The 11,191-nt window shown below is 44.0% G+C and overlaps 1 protein-coding gene across 2 annotated transcripts in view; it reads left to right on the forward strand.

The window, feature by feature from the left end:
- AFF1 (ALF transcription elongation factor 1) overlaps positions 1-7,914 on the forward strand; it is a 67,987-nt gene extending 60,073 nt beyond the window's left edge. For both annotated transcript variants that reach the window (XM_021549218.3, XM_021549219.3), the window contains exons 17-21: positions 184-255; positions 897-990; positions 1,097-1,140; positions 1,921-2,165; positions 4,754-7,914. In XM_021549218.3, coding sequence (XP_021404893.2) covers positions 184-255; positions 897-990; positions 1,097-1,140; positions 1,921-2,165; positions 4,754-4,875 — 577 coding nt within the window. In that variant the 3' untranslated portion in view covers positions 4,876-7,914. The remainder of the gene's footprint in view (positions 1-183; positions 256-896; positions 991-1,096; positions 1,141-1,920; positions 2,166-4,753) is intronic.
- The last annotated feature ends 3,277 nt before the right edge of the window (positions 7,915-11,191 follow it).

The raw sequence follows: 11,191 nt of genomic DNA on the forward strand, positions 1-11,191 counted from the left end.
TTTGACACACAGTCCTCTGCTCAAGATCTTATAATGTTCCTTGTGCCAGGACTAAGGACTCAGGGCAGATTTCCTGACTTTCCAACTGTTTTTAAGATAATGGCATGCACTGTTATTTCATTAACTGTGGGGCTTCAGAGTGCTCTGGTGGCTGACAAGTTCCTGTTTATTTTGTTTCCCTAGATTCGTTATGACTTTGAAACCATTTGCAGACTCCTCAGTCTCTTCACACGGAAAAATCTTTGCTGTGTTACGGTGAGTAACTGTGCTTCTGTTCCTTTGTGCACTGCTTTGAAACTGAGGGAAAGATCTATTGCTTCTGGGGGGAAGGAATGAGTTAAATGGGAGTTAGAGTTATGCAAGGAAAATAAACAATATAAAGGAACAGAAAAAAACCCCAATATGAAAACCAGAATGAATTGAAATATCTCTAAAGTAAGCTGGGAGATCACAAGGGACCACATGTAGAAGGCACAGGCTTTAAAATTTGATCTTCTGGTAACTTGAGAGCACATAAGGGCTTTCACCTAAGGTGAAAGAATGTGATTTGGCTGCCCATGTTTGAGCTGTGTAAGTGAAACTGTAGCTGAACATGGATGAGGCACTTCTGGATGGGGACTTACTCAGCCTTTGGCACCTTTGAGAGCCTGGGCACCTGTTTATATGAAAGACCAGAGAAGGCCCTTCCTTTCTTTCCCTTTTTTTTTTTAATTTTTTTTTTAATTTTTTTTTAATTTTTTTTTTTCCACAAAGTCTTTTTTCATCATGATCAGAAGGAGGAGAAATTTTGAGCTTTCTTGACCTTCCAGTAGAACTAAGTTGTGTCTGCCTCCATCCCTCACGGCTGATGAGGGCTGGGCACGAAGACTGACACTCTGGTGTGTTTCTGTCCACAGCATGCGCTGCCAGTCCATTCTGCACATGGCAATGTTTGGTTACAAAAAGGACACTGCAATGAGGTATTCCAGGCTCCTAAATGACCACTTCAAGGTAGGGCACAGGTATCACTAAGCTGCCAGCTGGATGCCTGGCTGTGGTAGTTACTGATGTCAGCTGAACAATCCAAAACTAACTAGACTTTTATTCCTTGCTGCAGAGTAATTTCAGAGTAATACAAGCACCTTCTCCAGGTGTTGCAAGGTAAGATTTAAAAATTTGTTGTCATGATTCTGTGTTTCAAAAACAATGAGTAAGAGCTTTTCTGTGTTCTGTGGTCATTTCATGTGACAGACAGGAAATGAAAGATTTTTTTGTCTTCCAAAATTTTTGGCCAAGAGAAGGTTTTTTGGACTTTGACAGTGATGCTGATTCCAGTTACATTTTTTGTGGCCATCTTGCACAGGATAGTTCATTGAGAAGTAAATGGTCTCTTGAGAGCAGTGGTGGAAGCCCTGTCATACCAGTGACTAAAATTAGGTTGGTTGAAGTGGTGGGGGTGTGATGAGCCAGGCTGTGTCTGGAATGCAGCCGGGTGACCACATTTATCTGCCCTGGGCCTATAAATAAATGTGTGTAGGCTGACCTGGCTGCTCTAAGGAGCTGCCAAAAGCTCCAGCCTCCTCAGGAGGGGAGCTTCAGTATGCCTGATTTGGAAGGCATTAGGGAAAACACTTGGGTAATCTGGTGAAGACTTTCACAAGGAGGTGTAGAGTTTGGAAGATGGATGGGTGTCCCTTTTCGGTGTCTGGTCCCACATTTTCTCTTGTTGAGTAGAGTCCTTCTAAATCACTTTCAAAAACTTGGCCTTGCCTTCAAAGTACAATTGCTTGTGCTGTAGCTGAACACATCTCACTTTTCAGCAGTCCACTCCATGCTGCAGGCCTGGGTGACACCAGATAGCTCCTGGCATGAGGCAGCCTTGTGGAAAGATGTTTAGCTCTGAAGCTGAATGTTCATGATGGTGTTTCTTTTCTGCTGCAGAAGCACAGGCTTGCCTTCTCCTCTTTCTCCAATACCCTCTCCTGCTGGATCTGTGAGTTCTCAGCCGGGATCAAATGATAGCAATGGTGTTGGCCACAGCAGCATTGGCAACAGCACTGGCTCTACTGTCACTGTCTCCTGTCATATCTCCAGTGTCACCTCCTCCTATGTCAATATCACTTCCTATATCCTCCATGCATATGAAATTTGGGAAAAGGCTGATGCACTGGCCAGAAAGAATAAAGGTAAGTCTTTTCTGTCTCTTGGTTGTGTGTATTTGCTTCAGTCCTGACACTCAGTGCAGCAAGCACTAGTCCTAAAGTTCAAAGCATGAAATATGTTGAATATCTCTGCCAGAGCATATTGGCAGAGATACTTGATGGTGACATATTGATGAGTGTTCCCATTAAAAGGTTTTCTTGGCATCCTCAAATGTCCAAGAGCTTAAGGGATGAGGGTGTCAAGTGCAGGAAACCAGCCAACACAAGAAGCATAAGGGGTTTGGGTGTTTTCTGTCTTTCCCTTTGGGGCACTGGGCTTTTCGGAGTTAGTTTGCTTTGTTTAAAACTATCATTTTGGCCTGTAGCCTTGTGTTTTAGTTTTTGTCAAATTTCCAGGTCATTTTGTCTTGAAAGTGGTGAAGCTGGCTTCTCTGCCTAACAGAGAAGCTGAGCAGCACTTGAATTTGAGTCCTTGCTGGGCAAGTGCCCAGTATTTGCCAGCAGCAATTCCTAGAATTACTGCAAAATTTTATTTTACAGTTTTGTTGTTAAAAATGTTGTATTGTCCTTTGGTTCAAGCAGTGATGAATACACAAAAGCCACAGGGTTGGTGCAGTCCAGCCTGTGACCTTGTCATCCCACATGGCCTCAGCAGTGTCATTTTCCACACAACACGAAGTTTTGTGAGCCAGTGTGGGTGAAGAGATGCATTGCCATGACCTGTTGGCAAACTTGCAAAAGAAAATAAGCACAATGTGTTTGGCTGAACTGTTGGAAGGCTGTAAAAATCCTCATACTAATGAGGCAGTTGCTGAAAATCAAAAGGCTTTCCAAGTCACCTTTGAGCAAATCTGTGCTTGCAGAAGCAGTTAATGTGTGGCATTTTCGATTCTGCCCTCAAAAGGCTGATAAAAGACTGTCCCATAGAAGCAGTGGATGGTGCTAATAAGCCAGAGGAGTGAGTCATGGAGGAAAATGTGTGGGAGGGCCTGAGCACAGCCTTGCATCAGTCAAGACTAAATTCAAAACGTGCTCTGTGTGGCTGGTTCCTGAAGTAGGGGGATGATGACTGGGGTACTAAATACTCTGTAGGGAGTGGATCTGTGCAGGAGACTAGTAAATACTCATGTAAGCTTGCTGGTGGTGTACTGTTCAGGACAGTTGGAAGCATGTCAGAACTGGATTACTGATAATCAGTGTAATATACAAAGGGGTACAGAGAGTGAAAATGCAAAATTATTCAAAAAGGCCACATCCTTGATTCTTTTATGCAATTCATAGGGCATAAGAAGAGGAAGAAAGCAGCAGCCTTTAGCTATCAAGATCTTATAAGCAGGGAAGTCCTAAGCTATTGGAAAGCAGAGAGCTGTAAGTGCTGTCCAAGTCACTGGTGCAGGGCTGAAGTGCCTTCTGCAGGGTCCCCTGACAGGTGCCAGCTCCTCACTGTAATTCAGAGCAGCACTTTGGATCATAAGGCTGTAACAGGCTGTCTTCATGCTCTGGTCTCTCCCTGCAAGGACAAGCTGAGGCTGCAGGCATGGATGTGAAGTCCCTTTCCTTTCACATGATGCAGTGACAGATCAGGTTATCTTCTGTTTGCTCAGACAGGGGCTTTCAGTTCCTTCTGTTCCCCATGAGGGCATGGATTCTGTAAACAAAAGCAGGAAAATCAGAGGGAATGTGTTCTCTCCTTCTGCATTGGCAAGTATTAGAAATGAAGTGTTGTGCACTCTGCTTTTGAAGAGCTCCTTGCACAGCCAAGCAGAATTTTCCCACCTCTAGCTTCAATCTTTGGGTATCAAAAAGGAGAGCTGAAAATTACCAGTTTCTGAAAAGGTATTTAGCATCATGTTTGAGCTGAAGAGTGAGGGACTGGGCCTGTGTCAGTGGGAGGCAGGTCTTGCAGGAATATCTTGGAAAGGTGGCTGCAAAGGAATAGGTGTGAGAATTTCCCACAGCTCCTGGTCACCTGCACAGATGATTTCCAGCAGAGAGCAGGGCTTACAGCCTGCCAGCCCCTCACAGCAGGGTCAGGTGTGCTGCCAGAGCCTCCTCCTGTGCAGGAGGAGGAGTGGGATGCCTGGAGGTGGTGGGATGGGAGGAATGTGAGATCTGCCTGACATGCTTGGCTATAAGCAATCCAAACCAGAGCTGTATATAGCCTGGCAAACTACACAAATAGAGAAATCCTGACGTCTCCAAGGTTTGAGGATGGATGAAAGAAAGGGACCACAGCTGTATGTGTTTCTGGGTGCTGCTCAGGAAGACACTCAAATTTATCCTGTTTAGAATTTAGGAGAAACTTGAAGCAGGGACTGTAATGCAAACACCCAAACTTTTGCTACCCTACCACAGAGTCTCTGTGTCCTTTAAAGTCAGGATGTGAGGAGATGTCTCAGTGTGTGTAAATGTTTTCCTGTTGCCTGCCTTGCCTGCTGTGCTTGTCATCCTTCCCAGCCCTGTGACACTGCTGAGCTGTTTGCACTAGCACTGTTTAACAGGACTGGCCAGCTGACTGTGTGTTGCTGCTCTCACTTCTCACCTGTCAGGTGTGCCTGGTGTATGAAACCAACCAAATCTTTTCTCTCTCTCTCTCTCCCTTTTTTCCTCAGAGTTTTTTGCTGAACTCAGCAGAGCGACAAGTACTCTGGCACTGACCAGTAGCCTGACAGACCTGGTACACTACATCAGACAGGGATTACAGTGGCTGAGACTGGAAGCAAATATGCCTTAACTGGTTCTCCAGGTGGTTAAATACCTTGAAGTTTTTTTGCACTTTTGAAGCCTCAGAAACAGTATAATTTTTGTTTTAATTGTTCAATACAGAGCACCTGCAAGGGAAAGTATTTTAAATAAAGTTGGAAGTTATCTGGCTACACTGGAAAACCCTTGAACTGTGTTTTTCTAGGGTAGCACTTTGCTACCTTGAAAAAGAAGAGACAGAGGATGGCACCTTCCTTTAAAATGATGAAGTGCAATGAATTGTCTGAATGGCCTGATGTATTGATGGTCTATAAACATTTCTTTTACAAATAACCAGCAGGACATTAATTGCACATGATGCTGACAAGAAGGAAATCTGCCTCCAGAGGTGGTTATGCAACATCCCACAGTCTGCAGCAGTTGTGTGCCCAGACAACATGCCAGAGGAGTTGCTTTTGCAAGCACAGATGCAATCATTGGTGTCTTTGTTCCTCAGAGAGCAAGTAGCAACCTTATCAAGCACCGAACAGCATTATGTTACAGGAAAAGCACCAAAAGGATCTGCTCTGCCTGCTTCCCAACCTCACCCTCCTGCTTTTGCCAGCCACCTGACAAAACTGAGGAAGCCACTGCCTTCAGTGCAGCAAGTTTTCTTTTCAAGTCATCACTGGTTTGGTCCTCCTTGCTGTGCTGTCGTGCACATCCATGCCCTGGGCACTCCAGCTGTGTTACTGAGGGGCTGGCTCAGCTCTAGCCTTGCAAGCCAAACACAGCTGGGGTGGCAAAACAACGTGGTGTTTTTGGAATAGCTCTGCCTCTTTGCTGAGAAATGTCACCATGAGGATTCTTTGTGGGGCTGATGTTTTGTCATTTTGGTGGGTGGGGGTGGAAAGCTGCACTGGTTCACTGTAATTGATTGGACATTGTTCTAGAACTTCCATAGGAAGGAATTGCTTGTGGTTAAGGAGGGATTAAGTGGCTGAATGTGGAACATAAGATAAATTTTGCATTTGGATATTTGCCTGAAACCATTGAAGGTCTTGGTGAATATCTAAGAGCAGGATTTGTACCAAAGTAGGGTCTTCTTCATGTGGGAGACAACTCATGTGTTCTCTCAGCCATGTTATAGGATGGACCCAGTGACTTAAAAACCTCTCAAGGGAACAAGAAAAGGAATAATGAGCTGTTTCCCAACATTGTTTTTCTCGTATCAGTGAAGGCAGCACCCCTGGCATTTGTGTATTCAGTGAGATGACACCCTTCTCTACCCAAAGATTCCTTGTGGTGTGACAGCAGCATCCTGCCGTCCTCATACTCAATAGTGTGCCTTAGCCCGCTGGTCCCCTCTCACATCCCTCGCCCTCTCTCTCATTGGCCCATGGGACTGGAGAAGAGAAGGATAGTATCCCAAAATAATTGTGTTTATGGGAAAGAATTAGCTCCCTTTTCCACATAAGTTCACTATTAGGGAGGAACAGGTCTGTAGATGTGCAGAAGTCCCCCTTTGTAAAATACCTGCTCATGGGTTTAAGGCTCATGAAAATGGACAGTGAATAAATAGCAACAAAAGGTTTGCATTTCCAAAAGTAGTTTCTGTAGAAGTGGCCCCTGTCACGGGGAAGCTTGGGCTCTTCTTGGTTCTGGGAGAAGGTGATGGGAGTGTGCTGGTCCCGAGCAGAGGGGAGCTCTCCTGTCACCTTCCCTGGCAGTGCAGGACCACCAGGATCATGGCTGTGCCTTTCTTCACCTTGAAGGGATTGGCCTTTTACATTCACTTTGTTAAAAGCCTCAGAGCATTTCAGGGATGCGCTGTCCTAACAAGTGGAAGGAAGATCCATGTCCCCTGTCCCCATTTTACCTATCAAGCTTTGCTTGCACTCCTGTCTCCTGGAGCAGTGACTGCTCAGAGTAAGCAGGGTCAGAGAAGGGCTCAGCATTAACTGTTTTGTTCTCAGGAAGTGTGGGGATGGGCAGCCAGTCTGGAGGCTGATGTGCACTTTGGAACTTGATCCCAGACTGGTGGATCGATGCCAACTTTGGACTTTGTCTTCAGACAAAGCTATTTCTAGGATCACCAGCTGGGGAGGAGGAGGAAAGATGAAAGCTTTATTGAACCTGGAAACCACTGTGGGAGCCTGCAGGAACCATAGCAGAGTGTTAGGGGATAGCATAAGGAGCAGCAGGGCCAGGGGTCTCCTGGTACTTTCCTTCTGTGTGCATCCACGTCCCTCCCTGCTGCCAGGAGAGGTCCTTGCTGCTGGGCAGAAGTGGTTGTGTGAGGACTGCTCCCATTCCCAGGACAAACTCCCCTGGGCTTTGAGGGGAAGAACATCACAGGCAGTTTGTGTCACAGGTGTGGGGAACTCTTTGGGGGCTCTCAGTTCTAAAGCAATCTGTGGGAGCATCACTCCCAAGCTCCACAGTAGGAAGCTGGATTTAGTTTTGGGACACAGAGAAAGACTGTTCAAATAATAGGAAATTTTATGAAAAGCCATCTTATTTCAACCTTGAGCCAGGTCAGAGGCCTGCAGAGGGTTAGGAAGGAAGCTCATAATTTTCACCTGGGCCTATTCAGGCCTTTAAAAAACAAAAATTAAGTAAAAGCAGAAATCAAAATGTAGCAGTGGAGGAAATTGCATTTGCCATTCAGAAGCAAACCATTAATCCAAGGAAAACCAGGGGTGATTGTTTAATCCCAGAAAGAACAGAGGCAGCTATGGTGGCAAAGCAGCATCATTTCCAGGCAATATTTATTTAAAAGAAATAATAATACATGCGTTGAAATTGTCAAATATTCTATTTTTAAGATGCCATTTATTTAATAGTTGAAAACCCCACTTACATGGAGCTAGAGATCTCTTGTGTAACTGAAAGTCAAAGTCTGACTGCAATGTTCTTGTTTTTGGTTTTGTCCTCTCCCCTCCCTCTTGGTTTCCATGATAAATCTGTACATTTTATTTTGGGGATGTATGTCCCTCTTGTATATAACCTTTTTTTCCCCTGTCTGTGATGGAATTTCTGAGATGGTTGATTCATATGGGGGAAATAAACAATAAATGAATGTTTGTTATGAGGTGTTTCAAGAGTCCTTGTGTTCTCAGCTTCTTGCAGAGAAATTCTAGTGTAGCTTTTCTCTGAATGGCCTTAGTGTTTCCCTTCTGAATAAGGTTTAGGTATGAATTTCTGTACAAGAAGTCTCTTGTTCCCTTTTCTGCCCTGTTTATCACCCCTTGTCCTTTCCTTAATGACCAAAACTGGTGCAAATGTAGATGCTCAGAGTGGCAGGAGCATCACAACTTGGGACATGTTCCTCGTGCCCTCCCACGTCCTATGCAGGGGAGGCTGAAGCCAGCAGAGCCTGGCTCTGAGCCCTCTCTGACAGGGACATCCCACAGGTTGGTTTCAGGCAGTCCAACGAGGTCAATTAGAAAACCAGGAGACGAGGCTGAAGTGGTGGCTGAAGGGTCCTGCTCTGTGTTTGCCATGAAGGTGTTGTAGGGCTTGGTTTGTGGATTGGTTTCTGAAGGGCTGTGAGGAGGATTTCCCTCGGGGAATCCCACAGGACTTCATGCCCTGTGGTACCAGTGTCTCGTTGGTTGTGCAAGGGGATCTCTGCCACAGCCTTGTACTTCTCATTGGAGGCTTTTCCCACTTTTTGTTTTCCAAGCTGTTCCTTGGAAGAATGGTTTTGGCTTCCCTGTGCTCTCTTGGGATACAATTTGTGATTCAGGTCTGTTCTGCAGCAGGCATTGCCCACGGGATGTTTGCTAATAATGGATGTGGTTTTGTCATGCACTGTGTAAACTGTAGAGGATTCTGACACCTGGTTAATACCCACTGGAAATGCTGCAGTTCCAGGTGCTGTGCATAGAAATGCACTCTTGGATTGTGCTTGGTTCAGGGCTGGGGCAAAGCAGGGAGGGTTCATTTTGGGGGTGGGATGGAATTGGGGTTGAACATGCCAGCAGGGAGGGCATCCAAAAGCCAGGCAGGATGTGGGGCCATAGCAAGTGCTGGCTGCCCTGCTTGGCTTTCTGCCCAGGGCAGTGGCTCCCCAGGCTAACACAGCCAAAAATATTTTTCCATTAGTACTTTGTTGTAGTTTCTTTAATTATCAAGTCTTTATTGCCCAAACCTAATTTTGCAATTGTGTTTAATTTATTTTAAGAGTTTTTTATTGATTATAGATGAGCTTGCGTTCTGCCTTTGGCTTGGCTTATCCTTTTCAAAAACAAATGTCATTTTTGGCAAAACAGCTGAGTTAAAGTCGATTGCACTTTCTCAGCCCTGTGCTGCTCTCCAAACACTAAAATAGCCCTTTGGCAGCCTGTGCTTTCCTTACATTAATTGCAGTTTCAGCAACCTCTATCACAAAAAAACATCATTGTTCCTTGGCTATCATCAGCCTTTCTGAATGTGTTTCTATAACCTTTGTTTTCCTGGAACTTGTGCATTCTGCAGTAGCAGTGTGGCTCACTGCTGCTTTGTCATGTCTTTTGTCAAGGTGTGGGGTTCCTGGTGGGTTTTCCTCCTCTCCTGCTCAGTATTGCTGAGATTGTTTTTGGGTCTAGCCCTTCATGTTGCAGCATTAAGGCTGTGTTTTACACTATCTCAAGCATCTGCAAAGCCTGTAGATTGTTTAGTGGAATCTTGATTTTACTGCTGGCCAGTTGCATATGAAGAAATACTTGTAAATGGAAAAAAATAGTTCAGATTTTTTTTTTTTTTTCAGTTTCCAAGTAATAAAATGCATCTGTTTTTGTTCCATGTGGGGTTTTCCCAGATGCCTTCTGTACCTTTTCACTTGAAAACTATAGCTGTGGTAAATTAAAGTCTTTGTTTAAATTTTCATTTGAAAGAAACAGAAAATACTGTCATTTTAACAACTGTAAAGGAGTAATTACTTAGACAATGTAGTGCCTTAGAATCTTTTGGACCAGGGAGGTTGTGGGCAAAAGGTAGCTGGGCTCCAGCCCAGGACATGGCAGGCAGGTCAGAACTCGAGGGGCATTAGGGGTGTAAATCTTGCAGTCAATGCACAAAATCTTTTCTAAGATTTTTGTCCCGCACAGCTGGCAGAAATGAGCCTTTTATTTTGATTATATTCAGTGCTAAGTGGAATAGTAAGCTGAGTGAAGGTAGTAGATTTGAATAAACAGTCTGGCTGAGGTAGAAGGGGAAGAGAAATCTGCAGATCATGTGCACAGCATTTATTTTAGCACCCTAAACCTGTCTCTTGAGAGCCAGTGGGTTTTCTGTGATGATTATTAAACAAGAGGCAAACAGTTCATTGTATTTCTGTACCCAGTGGAGAAGAATCACTCCACACAGAGGCATTACTTCCCCCTGCTGTTATTTTGTGTAAGGGCAAGAGTTGCCCTGGAAAACAGAAAATCCCACACTGCAATTTAGTAGCTGACACAGCACACTTCAGACATGATCCTGGTGCATCCCTGTTCCTCTCCAGTGATTCCTTGGCACTGTGTGAGTGGGACAGACCATGAACCACAAGAGTGCAAAGATTGGTGGCAAACTTGTTTGCAAGAATTGTAAAGAAACAAATGTGGAATTTTTAAAAATTTTTTTAAGTAAGTGCTCCAAAGGGCAAATTAGTTCTCCTAATAAATCCAGCAGTAAGTATGGGAAAATGGGACACAAGAGCTTATATCCTTTAAAACACAAATGTACATTTAAAGCTGAGGAAATAGAAAATTCTATAATAAAACTAAAAAAATGTGAAATGAAAATAAATCTCAGATTTTTCATGCAGTGACACAAGAAGTTCAGGTTTGGGAAACTGGGAGGAGGCTGAGCAGTAGCTCGTGTGTCTTGGATGAGGGCAGGTAGCAAAACATGCTGTTACTGTTGTGATTGGGAACTGTCCTAAATAGGAACTTAAGGGGTTCCCTCTTTTCACAGAAAAATTTAGGATATAGACAAGATATCAATATAGGATAACAATATAGAATATTGCAGTATAGCAGTCAAATGTGAAAGAAGATTGTGCAGCTGAGAGGTAGAGGAACAGAGCTGCAGGAATCTGCTCTCATGAAAAAAATCATCTGGTGATTATTTTTTATCATTGAGGTGAGCAAATCATCTCCTTGATTTGTTCACCAAATCAGGAATTCTTGGAATTGATGATTTGTACCTTATCAGTGATGGGTTGTTTTGATTTTTTTTTTAAAGATTAATTGTGTCTCTTTGACTGAGATGATTTAATACCACATTCATTCACCTTCTGATGGGCAGAAGCCTTTTCTTACATTAATTCTTTCAAGAATCAGCTGTACTTTGAAAGAAATGTAAAGAATCTGTGAATCATAGAGATGAGTTGGGCTGCTAAA

Source organism: Lonchura striata, chromosome 4 (assembly GCF_046129695.1).
Source record: "Lonchura striata isolate bLonStr1 chromosome 4, bLonStr1.mat, whole genome shotgun sequence".
NCBI lineage: Eukaryota > Metazoa > Chordata > Aves > Passeriformes > Estrildidae > Lonchura > Lonchura striata.